Source organism: Parasteatoda tepidariorum, chromosome 8 (assembly GCF_982258835.1).
Source record: "Parasteatoda tepidariorum strain Cologne lab strain chromosome 8, Ptep-v5.0, whole genome shotgun sequence".
Taxonomy (NCBI): Eukaryota; Metazoa; Arthropoda; class Arachnida; order Araneae; family Theridiidae; genus Parasteatoda; species Parasteatoda tepidariorum.
In genome coordinates this window covers 78,301,950-78,323,448 of record NC_141762.1, presented here as the reverse complement: position 1 = coordinate 78,323,448, position 21,499 = coordinate 78,301,950, and the positions used below count along the sequence as shown (strand labels likewise).

Below are 21,499 nucleotides of genomic sequence, written 5' to 3'. Positions count from 1 at the left end.
TATATATATATATATATATATATATATATATGTATATATATATATCTTATCATGTGCGAATGTATCGTACTCACACATTATGATTTTAGCTTTCTTGTAGGGTAGAATCAATTCTTGTGAGATGGAAAAGTTTAAAAACTACTCAGACTTGAAACACATAGCAATATAAACTGATAGCGAAAATAAATAAAGAAAGGTGATCTATTCTAGAATTATTTGATTCGAAGAAACGGCTGCATATATTTAAAGCAAGAAATTCAATTCAATTTGTCTCTATCACATCAAAAATTCAAATTAAAATTTCAAAATGTTAAAAGACATCCATAATAATAATAATAAAACATTTTTAACAAAATAGTGTGCTGATATCATTTTAATTTATTTATTATTATTATAATTTTTTATAATGATAACGTTCGTAAATATCTTTCGATTCTAGGTATTTTAAATTAAAAAACAGGAAGGTTAATGTGACATTAGGTCACAGCCTAATTTATAAATATCCTGTTTTTTTTCTTAATCAATAATACTAATTCTTTTTAATTTTGTAATACATTCTTTTATTTTCATCATCTTTATTTAGCCCCTTAAGCGGTAGCGCAATTTGGACATTCTCCCCCTAAAATTCCTTACCAGCTCCTTAAAAGAGCCCCTTTATTTCGAGAAATTTCCACCCTTTTTTTCTGAGAATTCCACTGGTCGTCGGCATTCTTTCATCTCCGCGTGTTTGTTGTGTTTCTCAACCGTAACTTTTAACGCATAATCATTTTTTCATCTCAACTCGTGATTTTTAGGTAATTTAACTTTAACTTTTACAACATGCACTACAACTTCAATTTTAAGTTTTTGTATCGTATAAAAAGGATGAGCGCGAAAGACGATTAGCTTTCGATAATTTGATGTCATATAAGTTGCTGCACTCCGCTTAACGGAGTTTTTTTAACATTTTTTGCTCCCACCTCCCTAAGGTGGAGAAGCTTTGTTTTCGAAGGATGGCCTCTCTGCGCCATCTTCTTTTGATGTTGGGATTCGTTCGCTGGAAATAACTCACCGATAGCCATGCTGTCCTTTTTTCATTACCTCTGATGAATTGCTTACTAAAGAATTTTCCTTTTCCTGACAAATTGGATTAATGTTTCATAAAGAATTTTCCTGACAAATTGGATTAATGTTTCATAAAGAATTTTCCTGACAAATTGGATTAATGCTTCATAAAGAATTTTCCTGATAAATCGGTTTTTAGTGCCTACTAAAGAACTCTCCAGATAAAATCTCCAGTTTTTTTTTTAAAGGATGATCCGCTGACCAACTACCGTCAGGGATGGAAATCCCCCACAGTCCGTTTTCACTCCTGTTCCAGTCATCACTAGTTCCACATTCTTGGCATGAGCCATTCCTAAAATGATGTAGTGCCTCAACATAATGATTCGTCTAGTTTGTTTTTCCTCCAATAAAACAATAGTGATTTTTTTTCAAAAAAGAACTGGACTGATTTTCTTTTTCCCTAGCCAAAAAGTTTTTTGGTTGTTTCATCCTAAACTCATCTCCGATCCAGGACTGGATATCTTTTTTATGGATAAAAAAAGGTACGTGCTTTAAATATACTTGGTATCTTCTAGAACTGTTTTTGAAGAAGAAGAATTGCTATTCTTCTGGGTTAGCCAAACTTCGTAAAATGTACAACTAACTATGTTTCACCCGGCCATTATTTTTTAGTTTTTTCTCTTATCTAAATTGTTATTTTTTGCAACTTTTTCATTCTTTCTATACCCAACCTTAATAGGGCAGTATATATTATTTATTAAGAACTGAATTCAATGGGGATACGAATATTAAGATTTGGGTGATTTTTTTTATTTCCTTAAAAGAATATTTGAGAAAATAGCGCATTTTCAATGAGAATTGATATTGTTATAAAGCAAAGTGTTCAACTTTTATTGTTCCTGTTATAAAGCAGAAGTGTTGTCCCACGAGCCACTCTAGTGGCTAATAAATGGTATATTAGTAGCTAGCTGAATTATCTTATACACTAAAAAACAATAGTTCATTGTTAGCTTATAACAGTTTATAATAAGATGAAAAAAGAACGTAGAATGACAGATATTTCTTAGCTACAAAGATCATAGTTGTCCTGATAAATCAGAATAGTGCTTTTTAAAATTAAAAGCAGCGATAAAGTAGTTTCATGATTTTGTAAAAGACACATGTGTGGAAAAACCATGGGAAAAACTTCCATTCTATTTCCATTTTGAAAGAAAATTAGCTACTAATGTAATAAGCAAAGATAAAAAATTTTAATACAATTTGTTGCCCTTACTTTCAAAATCACTGTTCAGATTAATAAGAAAATATTTACGACCCTGTCTGGGGTTATCGTGACACGAATTGAAAATTATGTGCGTAAAAAAAACGATATCAAGATATCAATTTACATAACATAAATGTTTCATATTTAACATAATTTATTGATCGAACATTTACAATTAAATTACGTAGAACATTACATCTTTCTAGTAACCAAGTCTAGAAAAAACTTACTTCTTACAAGACATTGGGTTTTAAAAGCGCGTAAATACAAATCACGATTATTGGATTTTTAAAAATCGCGTGAATATGACTAAGCAACGTATAACTTTTAAATAAGGTTTATACGAAAATCAATGTTTGATATTAAAATCGCGTGAATACGAACAGCACCACGCAACTTTTAAGTAAGGTAAATACGATAATCGATGTTTTGATATTAAAATCGAGCGAACGCGACTCACTATATTAGCAGATTCTAGCTCAGTTCCAAATATTCAAAATGGTGAAAATCCACCGAACCAAAAGGATCAAATTGGCGGAAGAATCATGTGTATGTAAATGTCTCGTTAATAGGATTTAGCAAAAGTTTTGTCGGTTTATAAGGTTTTTAAATCGCGGAAGTGCGCGAACCAATGGTCTTGAGATGATGCGGGGAATTCTGAGATATTCGCAGAAAAATTACATACCCTACTTCTAATTATTAGAATGCTCGGAAGAATGATATGAAAACCACGGAATACAACGACTCGTGCTCAGTATTTAACTGTGCAAAATCAATCTGTTTGGGTATCTAAAAATGTCAAGAAAAAAAAAATGCTCTCAAATATTTCCTTAAAAAGATTTTTAAAAAAATGTGTTACAAAATTTCTAAGAAGATCAAAAAAATCAAGAAAGAATATCTTAAAAGAACGAATAGAATTTAAAAATGCAAACGTCATCAAAAATAACGATAGTTAGTCTAGATGAGGAACTCCCCTCGCCACAGTCTAAGGCACCTGCTTGCTTTGGGAACAAGAAATACCGCATTTAACACTAGAAAGACTGAAATACCTATATTGCCCAAAAGCAGTCAAAATGACTGCATTGTGAAAGAATAACTAAAGTATAAAGAAATTTGTTTAAAATTAATTTTTAATATTATTTTCAGTCACATAACAAGTTATTAGTAAATATTAACAATAAAAAAATTATATGTTGTACAAAAAGTCACAAAATTTTAAGAAATTGTGTCATCATTTTTTTTCGAATTGAAATTAAAAAGCAGTCAAAATGACTTCCTTGGGCAATCTAGTGTTAACACTATAAAGACTGAAATACCTATATTGCCCAAAAGCAGTCAAAATGACTGCATTGCGAAAGAATAACTAATGTATAAAGAAATTTGCTTAAAATTAATTTTTAATATTATTTTCAGTCATATAACAAGTTATTAGTAAATATCAACAATAAAAATAATTATAAAAGTCACAAAATTCTAAGAAATTGTGTCATTATATCCATCATTGTCTCTCTAATTGAAATTAAAAAGCATTTAGAATGACTTCCTTGGTCAATCTAGTGTTAAAAGAGGAGGAACTTCTCTCTTCCATGATTCCCTTGTTCTCAAACACCCCTATTTGAAATAGTTAAGACCTCGTAACCATAGTCAATGCCAATGCTTCAGACGAATGGCTAGGTGAGATCTTTCCGTAGACAGACTATAATAATCAATTACTCAACAAAGCAACCAACGTTAACCAAATCATTTTTTTTTCTTCTACAAGTTTTAAGTTATTTTAAATTTTTAGAGATATTTTAATTTTTCTAAATTATTTAAGTAGCAGGAACCATTAAAGAGGTTGCAACCTAAGATTAAATGAGAGGTTATCATCATATCTGCGTTTCGCGATGACTCAATAAAGACGATAAGCTCTTATTGCCATAGGTTTTGTTTCTCAGCGGCATCTAAAAGCTTCAAATCGATGGCTATCAGCAGCTTGTCTGAAAAGAAAAAGCGGCAGTGTACACAATGTTGATCACGTTGCCACAATCACACCGTTTGAGTCTACATTAACGGAACATTTTCAGAGCACAGCAGATGAATCCAAGAAAGATATTGACAATTTATTTATTTGGATAGCTGTGGGCATAGCAGTGACCGGCATAGTTGCTATGTATTTCTATTGTCGTTGCGAAGCTATCTGCAAAGTGTATTGAAATGACAGCGAATCTGAAGATTCATTACCATAAGAATAGTTTCTCATTCACGCATTTATTCGAGTCGATCTATACATATTTGTCAGTAACACAGAAAGTAAATTTTGCTTAAAACGCAATTAAAGGAAACAGTTATTTGGAGCTAACTAACCTCCATTAAAGAAAAAAAAATAATAATAGAACAAAAAAAGAAATACATGGTCAGAAAATTTTTCAACGTAGGTACCACAATTGTTTTGGTTAGAGAATCAGACTTTGGTCCAGAAGAGTCAGGGTTCGATCCTGGACTCCGCTAAGATCCATCGAGTAAATGCAATATACGTACTCGTAAAATATATAGAATCAAAAGTCCTGTGGTTGGTCGCCGATCAGTACTATGGGCACAGGGATTTAGAGAAAATTTCCTTCCCCTTCAGATCTATGTCTAAATTGAGGAAAGTGGCCTCATAAAAGTTGTCATGGCATGTCTTCGGATCTTTCTCAGGGATGTTTCCCAGACCGTCGTCAATAGCCATTGTGCAGCTTTAGTGCGACGTAAATAAAATGCATACTTACCTACCTATCTCTGATGGTATTTTTATCTAATGAGTACCTTCCAATATTTGTTGTTTGCGGCTCTACCCATTAAAAACCAGGCAATAAATAACTTTTTTTTTAAGTCCTTAATCGCTGAATTTTTATTTGCTCAGCTATTTTCACGATAACCCTATAATTTCAGCTCATCTCTCTCAAGATACAGAGTTGTTGTAGTTCATTTACGTCGCACTAGAGCTACACAATGGGCTATTGGCGACTGTCTGGGAAACATCCCTGAGGATGATCCGAAGACATGCCTTCACAATTTTGATCCTCTGCAGAGGGGATGGCTCCCCCGCTTCGGTAGCCCGACGACCTGCACGCGAAGTCGAGCACTTTACGGCAGAACAGTTTAACGAGAACCAATACCGCACACCCTCGGTTCCTACGTAGACTGATTCAAGTGGTCACCCACCCGCACACTGACCGCAGCCAGTGATGCTTGACTTCGGTGATCTACTGGGAACCGTGTCTTAACGATCAGTCCGCTGCGGGACTCAAGATACAGAGGATAAAAGCGTTAAGCATATAGATCCCCTTCATCAACTGAACTCTGTGACTGAGCGGGCTCTGTAGCGTAGATAAAGAGGATTCAAGTCCCATAAAAATGCGATGTCCTAATGTGTACTAATTTTTTTTTTAAATTTGACAAATGACTTAAAAGCCACCTCTGTTATGAACAATATAGTAGTAATATTTCATTTTTGATCTTATCAAATACTCATTAGATAAAAATACCATACAAATATAGTCGGTTTTAAAAACGCCATGTACTCTTTATTGAGTATAGTGATACGTTCAAAATTGATACATCATTTGCATAGTATAAAAGTTTCTATATCATTTTAAACTAAGTAATTTTAGATGGCAAAATTCGCAATTTGGAACAAAATCATTAAAATATTTTTTGAAAAATTAAGCTTTTTTTTTAAATTTTTTTATCTCATTTCGACTATTTGAACATTATTCAAACGCACTATCTTTTGAATACTTTTCTTACCAACTCCCTTTTATTTTTTTTCAATATTCGAACCCACTACCTTTTTATCGGTACTCTAACCGAATAAAATTTAAAGAGTTTTCAAGCCCACTCTTTTTTGAACAATTCTCCAACCAACTACCTTTTTATTGGTACTTGAACTCGCTATTATTTAATCAGTACTCGAGCTAACTTTTTTTTTTTTTTATCGGTACTCGAATTCACTAGTTTTTACCGGTTTTCGAACTTGCCATCATTTGTTCAATACTGGATTCTACTATCGTTTGACCATTACTTGAATCCACTATCGTTTATCACTTCCACGTAGGAAATGGCCGCAATACGGTGATACGGTAGGTCGATGGACGCAATACGGTGCAGTATGGTGTACATAAAAATAAATCAGAGAAATGTAATTTTTAAACACCAAATTTTTTTAAATGTCAGATTGTGATTTATTTCAAAGCATTTTAGATACTTAAAAATAAAAGCCTTAACATGAGGAATTTTTCATATACTTTTACTTAATTTTTTTAAAAATTTAATTAAAATTATTTAATTTTTTTTACTGTTTTAAAGCTGTTGCCAAAATTTAATTTAAAAATAGTATTCGGACAAATTTCTGCAAAAAACATTTATGTTAGCTACGGAAGTTATAATAGCTTATGAATAAAATATTTTTAAAAGTTTAAGGCAAAAAATAATTATCACTTAACGCATAAACACATTAATTTGTTACTTGTATTTTGTTCACATTATTTACTTCTATTATTTGACAGGTTTCAGGCAGAAGGAAAAATTACTTCGAAAATAAAAAATCCAAATTTAGCTCTTTAAATCTTTATTTTCTCAAATTCACGGAAATTTCAATGAGATAAATTCCGCTCCATCTTTTTAAAATACAAAGATTATTTAGAAAGCTTTAATTTAATGTTATTAGACTAAAATGTTTTTATTTTATAACCATCGTTGAACAGCCGACCCAAATTTGGGTTTACGACTACTAATGTTCCACTCCGCAGCCTTGTAATTTTGAACCCAATCCAGAAGACAAGGAAACTCCTGGAACAGTACCCCCAGAGGTTTTGCTTTGGGAACAAGGAGGACTTTGCGACTCTACAGATATAACGTGCATCAGTCACCATAGACTAAAATATTTTATAACCGTCGTAGAACAGCCGACCCAATTATATATGTTTACGACTACTAATGTTCAACTACGCAGCCGTGTAATTTTGAACTCAATCCAAAAGACAAGGGAACTCCTGGATCGAGTATGGGGAGAAATTTGCCTTCGTGAAGGACTTTTTTGATGGAGTTATCCCGCATTTGCGTTACATGGAGAGGAACACCACAAGAACCTCCCACGGTTAGCCTGACGGCAAGGGGACTCTAACCCATGATCCGCCTACCACTGGGGATATTTCACGTCAGCACTGTGGTCTGTGAAAGCCGGAAGCGGAATTCGTATAGACTGGGATTCGAACCCAGTTCACCGCATTGGAAAGCGAACGCTCTATCCCCTGAGCCATCACGGCTCTGTTATTTATTTATGAAATTGATTAAATGCACAATAAGCAGTTTTAAACAATTATGTACTAGATTAACAACTCATTTAAAATAAAGGCACAGTTTAGTTTTTACAAGTATATGATTCCAATATGAAATCATGTATATGATGTGCACACGATGAAAAAAAATTTCCTATAAAATTTTTCTGCCCTAGAAAGTTTGTTATTAATAATTTTCATCTAAAATTTATTACTATACATTTTCTCTTTGTTATAATATTAATTATTATTACTAATGATTACATAAATAAGTAAATATTATTATTTGATCTACTTTGCTTTCAACTTATAATTCACTATGTGGTTAAATAAAAATCGTAATTTTTGTTTCGTTAGAAGCAACTGTTACATTACTCCACTTGTAAAACTTAAAAAGCATACAGCATGTGAACTTCTTCTGGTATTTGGCTAGCTATTTCACTATAAATTGCAAAGAAAACATATGACAATATATTAAAATTTAAATCTGACCTTAAAATGTCTTTTAAGGTTTAAGATTTTGAAGAACAAACAGTGAGGCAATTTTAAGTATGAAATCGAATTTTAAATATACGACTTCTTCAAAATTCGATTTCTCAGGAACTATTCAACCAATTTTGCTCAAATTTTATATTTCGCCATGGAAAATTACATATTTCAAAATGACGTAAAAAATTGTATACTTCACAAATCAAAATTTTTTCGACTATTATTAAATAAAATAATGAAAATTTACTAAAATTTATTTCTTGCCTGAAATTATCTTAGGATTAACGAATTTTATAATAGTGGGCCAAAATGTTTCAATTCGCTTAAAAATTCTCGAGATATGACGAAATACGCAAAAAGTAAAATTAACATCAAGGGTTCCAAACTTTAGATTGCTCTCCTGACCAAGCTATGGGAACCATATCTTCCCCAATATTTTGGAGAATTCGAAAATTCGAATCCGTTGAAAATAAGGTATGTTTATTCAGAGAAAGTACGTTTTGGGGTCTGATTTTGTAACTTGAAATATCGTATGCACTAATTAATTGGCATATTTAATTGGCTACCTTGAACCATATAGAATAAATCGTAGAACGTGAAGATCCGATCATTAGATAAAAAATTACTAAAGAAGGTCCGCTTTTTTTTTTCTTTTGGCGCACTGTACACAATGAGTTGATGAGTAACAAACATTGAAATAAGCAAAAACGATTTTCTAAGTCCTCTAAAAAAATATTGACAAAGGACATATCTTTATTTATGTTTTATTTTTTTTTATCTATCCTTTTATTTAAAAATTTTTTAAAATCTTTAATTCACATCATAATAATACATTCCCCCTCCTAACATGTTCAAGGGCATACACGGTATTTTGATGATCAACTTTTATTACATATGATACAATAATTACAAACATGAACTAATTAATAACATTGTAAATGAAAATTCATAACACATACAATTCATTATATATATATATATACAATTAGGGTCAGGCATTCTTCCAAAAATGAGAAAAATAACAATTTCTTTTGAAAATACAGAAAAAATTCAGAAGAAATGGGGGAACAAAATGGAAGAAACCAAAAATAAACAGAATCTGTTTGAAATTTATCTGAATTAAGATTTAAAATATATTCCAAAATATTAGTTTATATAAGTTTATTTTAAATTATTTCGTATTATAATTGCGGTTAAATAAGTTTTCTATTGTTAGTTAAAATCAAATTATAAAAATTAAATATTTTATTTACCTAGACTTTTCTAAATTTATACTAGTCCACCCCCCCCCCCCAAAAAAAAGTATATATATAAATTTTATTTTAAATCGGAGGCACTAGCACGAGCTTTGGGAATCGGAATTGTCCTTCTTCAAAGAAACTGGAATCTGAGATTCCTTGATTACCTTACACAGTACCATGAATATTAAGGAATAAAGTTCGAGAAATTCAGTTTCTAAAGAAGTAAGACATTCTAGCTGTGACCTAAGATATGATGTTAAAAAGCGAGGGGAGTTTCAGATTTAACAAATCATGAAAGGGTTTTATTATGTAGCATGTAGTCACAAGAAATAGATTTTAAGGTAAAATGCAGAAAATAAATAACGATCAATTGGGATATTTTTTAGATGCTCTTTAAGGAAAAGTTATAAGCACAATAATGAAACACATTTGAAAAGTAGTCTTAGTTTCAGAAAGATAGTTATTTTTTAATATGTCGTTACGTAAATTTATTACATAGAATAAAACTACTATAATAACCAAATTTAAATAAGAAAACCTTTCTGTGCTTTTATGTTAACAGAATAATATCCCCCTAAAACATACGGTATATTTTTAAACAATGTTGATATATATTCTAATTTACTAACTATTCTAATTAGTCAAAGTTTCAGATTTGTGTTCAGCCTTCCAAAATTTTAAATTTACTTTTTGTTTTGAATAACTGTTCACAAAATAAGATGGTTCAAGAAGACAATGTTACACAAAAGTGTTACAATGTTACAAAAATAAATAAATAAGAAAAAATCAGGGGATCAAGATATTTTATTTTCTTTTTCAATTACTGAAAATCTGTAGTCGTTTGGAATTAAATTTAATATTGTTTTTTTGTTCAATTTTATAATGTTATATGCCCCAATCAAAAACATTTTGATGTAAACAACATATTAAAATGTAAAAAGTAATTATTTAGATTTCTTTGAAGAAAGTCATTTTTATAATTTCTACTACGGGTTTACAAGTAGGAATATGACACAGAGCATGAGGTAGATTTAACTTTATATCACTTCTAATAAACTAAATGTTAAAAAATAAAGAGCTAAAAATAATATTTCCACAGCAAACGAATTATAATTATTAAAAAAATGATGCATAAATATATAAAAACATTGCTGTTTTTATGAAATTCAAACTCATACATACAGTTACCCAAACTATTAAATACTACTTATTTTTAGTTTCTTCGGTTATACGATTGATAGTTTCTATTTCAGTGAGTCATAGAGCAATTTTACCCATGGAACACATTTAAAAAAAAAAAAAATTACTGTGCAGACCATTCTAACAATTTTTTTAGTTGACTAGGCTTCATCACAAACCTTCATCGTTGCTTGCCGCTTGCATCCATCATTGTTTTTCTTTTAAGTCAACTCTGCTCAGTCCAATAAGTCAATAGTACTTTTCAAAAATAAATAAATAAATTGTGAAATACATAATTATTATTTTATGAACGAATATTTTGTTGATAGGTTAATCATAACGAAATGAACGATTATCTGTAATTGAAAAATAATCAACTCCACTTGAAAAAAATTTAATCTTAGAAATACACAATGTGCAACGTGATTGTGTAATCAAAAACAATAAAATAGACGTAATTTTACTTGTTAACTACACACAGCTATAACTTTATTTCATGTAACAGTTCAAATTAGAAACCATTCTGCTCTCTTTAATGTTTTATATTTTTAAAAATTTCAACACAAATACTAAGATTTATATCTGACAACATCTAATCTCTCTTATGATTTTTTTGATTGATTCATTTTTTTGATATCAAGTTTAGTGCGAGCTTCTAAAATGAAGATCTTGAGGAAGATAAATACATTTTTCTGTAACAAAGGACAATTATTAATTGAAAAAAAAATGAAGGAAAAAAAAAACTCTCCTAAAAAAATATCTACTAATTCAAACATAAATATAATTTTACTTTTATCATAGACACTTTCCAAATAACTTTCAATAAAGACACTTTCAAATGAAATGGGTTAATTTAGATTTATTTTAATAAGATTCTCTCTACATAAAATAAATAAAATCTATTATATTTAATCTAACTTAAATATCCCTCTATTATAAGCACAGTTCAATATTTAAGGTCCAATAATATCTAAAATGAAATTTTTACCTTTTGTTAAATAAATTTCTAAATCTCAATTCATCATAATCTTTCAACAACTTCATAAATTGTTTTTAAATAACTAGTTTTTTCTTTCAGTCTTATTTAGATTAAGAATTTCGATTTTTGATCTTGTATTTTCTTTCTGATTTGATTATTACATTAACTTCCTTCTTCTTACTTCATGGATCACGATTGAATCAATGCTTTCTCTAAAAAATTAATAAGAAAATTTACCACTTAAATATTAGAACAGAATTGTTAGTGTGGTCAAGAACACTTTTATATTGACACCCTTAATTATTTAATTATAAAAAAAATGCAGACGCAAAATGGTTTAACATTGTTATTCTAATGATAATTACTAAAAGAATCAAGTTTCTTCTGACTTCTCAGCAAATAGAAAAATAATTCCTGATGAAATTGAGTTACTAGAATGAAACCAGAATTCATGAAGTCAAAAAAAAAATGATTTCTTGAGGAATGTTCAACTTTTTCCACAAGAATTCAGATTCCTTACAGTTCAGGGTATGACCACAGGAATATTTTAGTAACATTTTCAGAACACATTTTTAACAAGATTAACATTAAATTATGCATAATTTAATTTTTACTTTAACAAGTCATTTCTCAAATTGCAAGCAAAACGATAACATACTTATAGTAGACAATTTCAAAATATAATTTTTTTAACTGTTTCAAAATAGTAAAGGTTTTTTAAGCAATAAAAAACTTAATTTATTATTTTATTACTTAATTTTGCCTATATTTGATGGATTTTATTTAGTTTTCATTCTTTTGAAATAGAGCTGATTTAAATAAAATATTTATATCTCACAGTTTCAAGCTCATAATTAAATATGAATGATGAAATCATAAAGGAAAATTTGAGATATCGGCTGCATACTGAATTATAAACAATATTAAACAATATTAACAACAAAAAAAAAATAATAATAATAATTAATTGAACTTTTATGTTAAAAGTAACAAGATTTAAATGTAAGGAAATAAAAGTTATTCCACCTAATGTTTAGGTGGATAGAAAAATTAAGTACAAAAAGTTTATTATTGCCTCATTATAACAATCTTTACTAGATTATGTCACTTATAAGGATCTAGATAAGAATACACAAGTTCCATGGAAAAGGGGGGATATAAAATTTAATGTTGATTATAAATGTCTTACAATAAATAAGGTGTGTTCCTTTAAATATATTAATTTTTTCAAACCATAAATTCACGCAAGAAGTCATAAGTAATAGTTTTCATTTCAGTTTATTTTATATATATACATATATATATAATTGGCATGAGAAATCAAATTGCAAAATTTGCGAGACTATGATGGAGATGGATTTTCACTATGATGGAGAAGATTGTGCTTAATTAGAGCTTTATTTTTTGTAAAACTCTTATTACATTTATTACATGGAAAAGGTTTTTTTTGCTTTGTATGAATCAAATTATGTCTAACTAAATGACTATTTCGAGAAAAACTCTTATTACATATACTACAAGAAAAAGGTTTTTCACCTGTATGGACAAAGCTATGTTTAGTTACAGCACTATTTGTTGAAAATCTTTTATCACATATACTACAAGAAAAAGGTTTTGCATCGGAATGGATAATCTTGTGTTTATTTAAAAGTGCATTTGTTGAAAACCTCTTGTTACAAGTGCCACATGAGTAAGGTTTTTCGTCAGAATGACTAAAACTGTGTCTAGTTAAGTGACTTTTACGAGGGAAAGTTTTTTGGCATATATTACAAGAAAATGGTCTTTCACCACTATGAACATTACTATGTTCAGTAACAGCACTTTTAGTTGAAAAACTTTTATTACATATATTACATGAAAATGGTTTTTCACTAGTATGAAGAAAGTAGTGTTTAGTTAAATTATTTTTTCGGGAAAAACTCCTAAAACATACATCACAAGAAAAAGGTTTTTCACCAGTGTGGACAACACTGTGTTCAATTAAATGACCTTTTTGTGAAAAGCTTTTACTACATACAATGCAAGAATAAGGTTTTTCACCAGTATGAATATGCATGTGACGATTTAAAATATATTTCTCTGAATAACTCTTGTTACATACCGGGCAAGAAAAAGGTTTTTCGCCAGTAGGAATAGCATGGTGACTTTTTCTGACAAGTTTATCAACAAAACTATAAGTAGACATGCTATGACAGTAATGATTTGCTATAAATATATCTCATATATGTAAATATCTCCTTCAACAACAGTAAATCTCTTTAAATAAACAACATTTTTAGGAAATAAACAGGAGATGAAGAAATTTAGTGACATATGATATGTATAATTTTTTTTCTTCAAATATTCATTAGCTATGCATACATAACATAAGCACAAACTTTCCTTAAAAGTTGATTAAATATTTTAAGATGTCAGAAAATAATGAGACAAGTAAAATGTAGAAATAAATTGGTATCAAATATGAACAATTTTAGATGAGACACACAAAAAAATTATTTCTCAAAAGGTAAAACATTAATTAAAAAATGTTCTAAAGTATCTTCAAATCAGAATTCTCAAAATTGATAATTAAAATTCTCTAATTAAACTAGTATTAATTTTAAAGACCTCAAAACAATTAGAAAATATTTCCTTCTCTTTGAGTAACAAACAATAAAATAATTAAATATATATAAAAAGTGATCAGTTAATAATCACATTTGCAGTGTACTGTAAAATTTCAGATTTTCGAAAAATAAGCACCACTCTATCTTATTTGAGTTACCATCATTTAGCTTTGGCTATTGGTAACAGTCATCCAAAACTGCTCGCATCAAGAGTAGATTAAAATACAGCACTAAAAATCAAAATCTTCATGAAAGTCAATAGAAGCAAGTTTAAGGCTTACAAATTGAAAACAAAATTAGCAGTTCAATAAATATTCACATGTCCTCTGTTAACCTTTAGATTGCAGCTGAAGATTATGTTGACTAAAACCTAAGAAAGAAACATATAAACTGTTAAATGATACAAAAACACAAAACTAAAATTAAGTAATACAACAAGAGCATACATTTTTCCTTCAAAAAACACTTGCAATGTAATATGAAGCATTGAAATGAAATATAATTTTGTCAATTAATAAATTTTGAGACATGTTCCTTTCTAATTATTTGAAAGAATCTTATATATTTCTATATTGATAAAAATCAAGGAGATACTTCTTTTCTGACAATGAGGACAGTTTATTAGTTTGAATCATGCACAATACTTGCACTATAATTACAACTATAATTATGATTCATATTATTTATCATGCATTAAAAATATAACCAACATTATTTTAACCATTAACTACTTTTAAAAAACATGGTACTATTTATGCTATAAGATTATTTTTATTTCATATGTTATTATACAACCTATTAACATTGTGCAGATAATAACTATGAGCCCTTTAGAACAAAAATTATTTTTCAATTAAGAATTTTTTAAAAATTTAAAAACAAATGCCTGAAAAAAAATAAGAGAACAAGTAATAATTAAAGATATCATGAAAAAGAAAAGATATTCTATCTTCATTTGTGAAAAATAAGGAATAGTTATCCTTTTAAGAAACAAAAAAAAAAGCATTTCCTTAAGGTACATTTTTCGAATTATTCTTCTATTTGACAGCTAAATAGTTGTGATGATACGGTTATGAACTTCATAAGAAGAAACTTTAAATAAGCTCCTTCTTTTAAAATCAAAGATTTCTTTACGATTTGCAAGTTAAACAGTTCATTCTGATTTCCTTATTGGTTCAGTATCAACATCTGCTTTTTCTGCCATTGTGCAAAACTTAAATGTGCGTGTATCGCAACAATGTATACTTAAAATATTAGGATTTTTAAAATTGTACAATTTTATACATTGCAAGTTAAAATAACCCAAATAACAAAACTCTTTTTAACTTAAGAAGCAACCGAATTAAAAACAGAGTTAATCAATAATTAATCAGTACAAAAAGTTCATTCAACATACCAATCTACACAAAAAAAAAATTAAAATCCTCAAGAATTGCAATCCAGATCAGTTGCAAGTCATCCTGACAGAAGTTTAAATAGGAAGAGAAGCTTCATAAATTACGCCAACTTGATTCCTCTATGGTCATAACTTTACACATTTACAAATACAAATTTGATGATATGAGTAAACCAGGGACTAATATAGGGGATAAGGACATTTAACTTTCCCCGGGGGGGTTCAGAAAAGCAACACGCTTTTGACAGACCGGTTTTACGCACAAAAAGTGGCGTTCGCGTCGTTCCAGTGATTATTTTCTAACATCCCCGCCGTACCTTAGCATTGCGCGTAATCGATGTTGATCATTAAAAAGCAATTTAATTTAAATTCTAAAATTTTTTCATTTCCGTAAACGAGTATATTATTTTGTATATTGTTTAAAGATGTCTATTCATTGCTCATAATTTATTTGTTAGTTTATTGAAGCTTTAAAAGCAGAGATCATTCAGATTACGAGCAATTATATACTATAGTTTCGGTTTTGTTTAGTTTCGGTTTACAGAACTTAGGTTAATTAAAATCGAAGGAAGGATATTTGCTTATTCAACCATAGTTATTAGTTTGGAGAGTCTGGTTCTATTATAACTGAAGTATAGATGCTTATATTAGCTTTTTTTTTATATTTAAAAATATGATTTAACAGAACGAGTTCAAAACTAAAATCCTTTGAATTTTATAAGTTTACTATTATTGTTTTAAAATCGTTAGAATTAAAAATGCACATTAATGACATATTTTTTTTTAACAAAATATAAGCCATAATTAGTTTTGTTAAATTTTCGTAATCGTAAATTTGTTAAATTTTCCGATGAGAATTAAAAATAATTATTTGTAGCATTTATTATGAATTCGATTGTACTATCTATTAATTTCCGATCCTTATTAATGCCTTTGCACAAATAATTATTCAAATTATTATTATAATATATATGTGTGTGTGTGTGCGTGCGTGCGTGCGTGTGTGCGTGCGTGCGTGTGTGTGTGTATTTAATTGCCCACAATCAAATGCTCTTCATTTTGTTTTGATTTAACAAGGAATAAAGATTGAATAACTCATAATTTATGTAAATATTTAAACATTGCTGCCTTCATGAATGCTTTTTTAATAAAACAATCATATTTTGCGTTACGCGTAAATGGAAACCACGAAAAGATCATTCAGATTGCTTGACGCTTAAGGAGTTCCAGCGAAATGCTCAGTAATCGTAATGAATATTTTTATATAATAAATCATTTTTTTAGCGTCTTTGACAGACGGTCAATTATTTCGGTGAATATAGCGAGATGCTCTTCATATTTTTTGTAATTTTAAACTCATTCCAAAAATCAAAGTAACGTGCAATTTAAATATTAGAGTAAAATAATGTTTATAAAAGCTTTTGTGGTAACCTATATATTATTTAAAATTAAATTAAAATTTAGACAAATCAAATGTGGCGTTAAATGCAAAGGAAAACCACGAAAAGTCTTCTAGATAACTGAACAATAATGACAATACAGCTGTATGTTCATTATCGCAATGAATTATTCTTTTAACCATTAATTTTTTTATCATTCTTGACAGACAATTTGTCATCTTAGTGGATGTTGTGAAATACTTTTCTTATATTTTTAACTTTTAACACGACCCAGAAATCAAAGTAACTTGCAATTTAAATATCAGAGAAAAATCATGTTTATAAAAGCTTTTGTAGTATCCTATATATTATTTAAAATTTAGACAAATCAAAAGTTGCGTTAAATGCAAAGGAAAACCACGAAAAAGTCTTTTAGATAACTGAACAATAATAACAATACAACTGTATGTTCATTATCGCAATGAATTATTTTTTTAACTATTAATTTTTTTATCATTCTTGACAGACAATTTGTCATCTTAGTGGATGTTGTGAAATACTCTTCTTATATTTTTAACTTTTAACACGATTCAGAAATCAAAGTAACTTGCAATTTAAATATCAGAGAAAAATCATGTTTATAAAAGCTTTTGTAGTAACCTATATATTATTTAAAATTAAATTAAAATTTAGTCAAATCAAATGTGGCGTTAAATGCAAAGGAAAACCACGAAAAAGTCTTTTAGGTAACTGAACAATAATAACAATACAACTGTATGTTCATTATCGCAATGAATTATTTTTTTAACTATTAATTTTTTTATCATTCTTGACAGACAATTTGTCATCTTAGTGGATGTTGTGAAATACTCTTCTTATATTTTTAACTTTTAACACGATTCAGAAATCAAAGTAACTTGCAATTTAAATATCAGAGAAAAATCATGTTTATAAAAGCTTTTGTAGTAACCTATATATTATTTAAAATTAAATTAAAATTTAGACAAATCAAATGTGGCGTTAAATGCAAAGGAAAACCACGAAAAAGTCTTCTAGATAACTGAACAATAATAACAATACAGCTGTATGTTCATTATCGCAATGAATTATTTTTTTAACCATTAATTTTTTTATCATTCTTGACAGACAATTTGTCATCTTAGTGGATGTTGTGAAATACTTTTCTTATATTTTTAACTTTTAACACGATTCAGAAATCAAAGTAACTTGCAATTTAAATATCAGAGAAAAATCATGTTTATAAAAGCTTTTGTAGTAACCTATATATTATTTAAAATTTAGACAAATCAAAAGTTGCGTTAAATGCAAAGGAAAACCACGAAAAAGTCTTTTAGATAACTGAACAATAATAACAATACAGCTGTATGTTCATTATCGCAATGAATTATTTTTTTAACTATTAATTTTTTTATCATTCTTGACAGACAATTTGTCATCTTAGTGGATGTTGTGAAATACTTTTCTTATATTTTTAACTTTTAACACGATTCAGAAATCAAAGTAACTTGCAATTTAAATATCAGAGAAAAATCATGTTTATAAAAGCTTTTGTAGTAAATGAAATGAAAAAATTTGAAATTTTGAATGAAAATAATTAGAATTTCCATTACACATAAATGAAAACCAAGAAAACGCTTTATTAGCAAACTAATTGTACGCTAACAGGCTAGCTTGGAATGTTTACTAAAATGCTCTTTATTTTATTTATTTTTCGTAAGTACATAAATTGTGTGTTTTATTTCATTTCAAATATTTGAATTTCAGAATGATATAGAGAATTAATTTTAAGAACATACTAGTTTTCTTTTTTTTTTTTTAATTTTAAAATTTAAAAATTATAAATCTTTAAAAAAATCTGAAAAAAAAATTTCATAAAATTTGCGAATTTCAGATTTTTCTGGCAAAGAAACTAAATGTTATCAATTATTATTAATCATTACAACTTATATAAATCAAATAAAAAAAGAACAAATTATGTACAGCTGCAATAAACAAAAACCGCAGTTCACTAGAGGGCGTGGATATAGAGTACAAACTGGTTACTAGACCAGTGTTGTCAACGTTCACCGTGACGTCCGTTTGGTCGAGTGATTGATCTTTCTGCCTTTATATCTATGGAGTAAACAAATAATTATAAAACGACTATTTGTTTACTTTCACTCTACAAGTGAGATCTACAAATCTTCTCAGCTTGAAGTTCGATCCGTTCGTTCGAACCGGTTGCATTATTTTAACGAACGAATCTAACAAAAGCGATTTTATCGAATGCGAATGAAAATCTGATTGGCCACTTTAATCAATCTTTTTTATCAATCTGGTTCACATGCGAAAAATCGCAGAGAGTGTGATTGACCCGTATTCATGAATAATGCTTAAGGGTCATTCACACTGCATACAAAATTGCGAATTTGACGGTGCGAATGAGAACCCGATTAGTGTAAAATATTTCCCAGGAAAAACTCGCCAAACGGATTCCGGATCGCATCTTCAAATATTCATACGTGATTACTAATGCAATAAATACAGATTTTTTCTTGCATTTCCGAATTCGAGTCCCTGGATTATTTGCATACAGTGAGAATTAAGACTTTAGATAAATGGTCCCGCAATGAACTGATCGTTAAGACACGGTTCCCAGCAGATCACCGAAGTCAAGCATCACTGGCTACGGTCAATGTGCGGGTGGGTGACCACTTGGATCAGTCTGCGTAGGGTCCGCGGTATTGGTCCTCGTTAAACTGTTCCACCGTAAAGTGCTCGACCTCTCGTGCAGATCGTCGGGCTACAGAAGCCGGGTTACCATCCCCTCTACAGAGGATCAAATTTGTGATGGTATGTCTTCGGATCATCCTCAGCTATGTTTCCCAGACAGTCGCCAATAGCTTATTGTGCAGCTCTAATGCGACGTAAATGAACTAAAACAACTTTAGATAATGAGAAATAACAAAAAAACTATTCTAAAGGAGCTCTCACTGAATGTGGTTCACGTTGAGAACCTGATGGGATCGGAAAATGTTTTTCCGCGGAAACTCATCAATCAGAATCTTAATTTTTCTTTGCTGTGATCAGAAAGGCGTGAGCCGTATTCAGTGAGAATGGCGTTCAACTGTTATAAAATAACAATAAAAGATCTGTAGTTCAGAGTTAGTTATATACTTCTTAGCACCAAGATCCTCAAAACTATTAATAAACTAAAGTGTACCGATAAATTACTTAAAAAATACATTAGAATCAATATCTCACTTGCTTGGATAGCAATGCCAGACGCATAAATATGTACGAGTCAGAATTCCCAGTGCTATTAGACTTCCGACTTTGGTGTGATTTCATTCGATTCAGCGTAAAAATATTACATTAAAAACATAACATCACTTGCCTAGATGGCAACGTGTATGTTTTGCCCCCTTTCATTTAGTTGTTCTAGGTTAAGCTCTTTGAATACAATAGGAAAGTTAATGGAAGATTACACCATAATCAAATAGTTAGGATGACACCCCTCTGGAGAGGATCAAAATTGTGATGGTATGTCCAGTGGCGTAGTGAGGGGTGGGCAAGGGGGGGCATCATGCCCCGGGCGCTACTCACAATGGGGCGCCAAATGGTCCGCAAAACAAACTTGCTGGATAATTTTTTTTTATTATAATTGATCTCTGGAAAATATATTTTAAATTAGTGCCAGTGTAATATAATAAATGTTAATTCATAAATATTATTCATAATATTTAATTCATATTAAATATTATATTAAATTCATATTCATATTAAATATTATATTAAATTCATATTCATATTAAATATATTTCAATATTTAATTCACGTCCTTGTCATTGCGCTCTGCTAAGAATAAAAATGAAATGTCATTAAATGTTATACATAAGTTTAATGTCAGCATAAATTATATTGTATATTTCTCTATGTTACTATCTTTCACGTTCAAGGCATTCTTGGTAAGTAATAAATCAAATAAGATTACTTACTACATCTACTCGAAGATTCTATTATTAAGTGAATAGAGTATGAAAAAATTTGTAAACAGAGAAATTTGTTGTTCTCATATTAGTCACCACAGATTCAAAGTGAATTCATTCATCTTCTGGCATCTACAGTTCGAAATCAACTAATAAACGATATCAAAAGAAATAAATATTATGGACTTTTGTTTGATTCAACTCCTGATATCTCTCATCGAGAACAAATGTCCCTAGTCGCTAGGTATGTAGATGCTGATTTCATCAATAAAAAAGTTTCCATCAAAGAATCTTTTTTGAGTTTTATTGAAATACATGCTAAAGATGCAGCTTCGATCGAAAATACAATTTTAGAGAAATTAAATTTCGATGAAATTTCATTAACAAACTGCAGATCATAATGTTACGATAATGCTGCCGTGATGGCAGGTCACACATCTGAAACGCGATGGAGCGCCAGAATACACAAGCTGTTATCGTTATCATCTATGGGTTAGAGAATATAAAAGAACTAATAGAAAAATTAGCAGAGCACACTACCACTACAAGTGACAACAGAAGAGAAGCTACAATTCTGTTGCAAAATATACTAACCTTTAGTTTTATAACTTTAGTTCATTTCTTGTATGAAAT

At 29.4% G+C, this 21,499-nt stretch overlaps 1 protein-coding gene across 2 annotated transcripts; it reads right to left on the bottom strand.

Moving 5' to 3' along the window:
* Positions 1–10,632: 10,632 nt before the first annotated feature.
* On the bottom strand, positions 10,633–19,194 carry LOC139424820 (uncharacterized). Of its 2 annotated transcripts, XM_087169202.1 has the most exons (3): positions 19,024–19,194; positions 15,499–15,678; positions 10,633–14,472 (listed from the first exon to the last, which is right to left on the bottom strand). In XM_087169202.1, the coding sequence occupies exon 3, from the start codon at positions 13,679–13,681 to the stop codon at positions 12,839–12,841; it is 843 nt and encodes a 280-aa protein (XP_087025328.1). In that variant the 5' UTR covers positions 13,682–14,472; positions 15,499–15,678; positions 19,024–19,194; the 3' UTR covers positions 10,633–12,838. The 2 variants fall into 2 exon arrangements, with proteins under 2 accessions (XP_087025328.1, XP_071037285.2); XM_071181184.2 differs by lacking the exons at positions 15,499–15,678; positions 19,024–19,194 and adding an exon at positions 15,122–15,401.
* Positions 19,195–21,499: the final 2,305 nt, after the last annotated feature.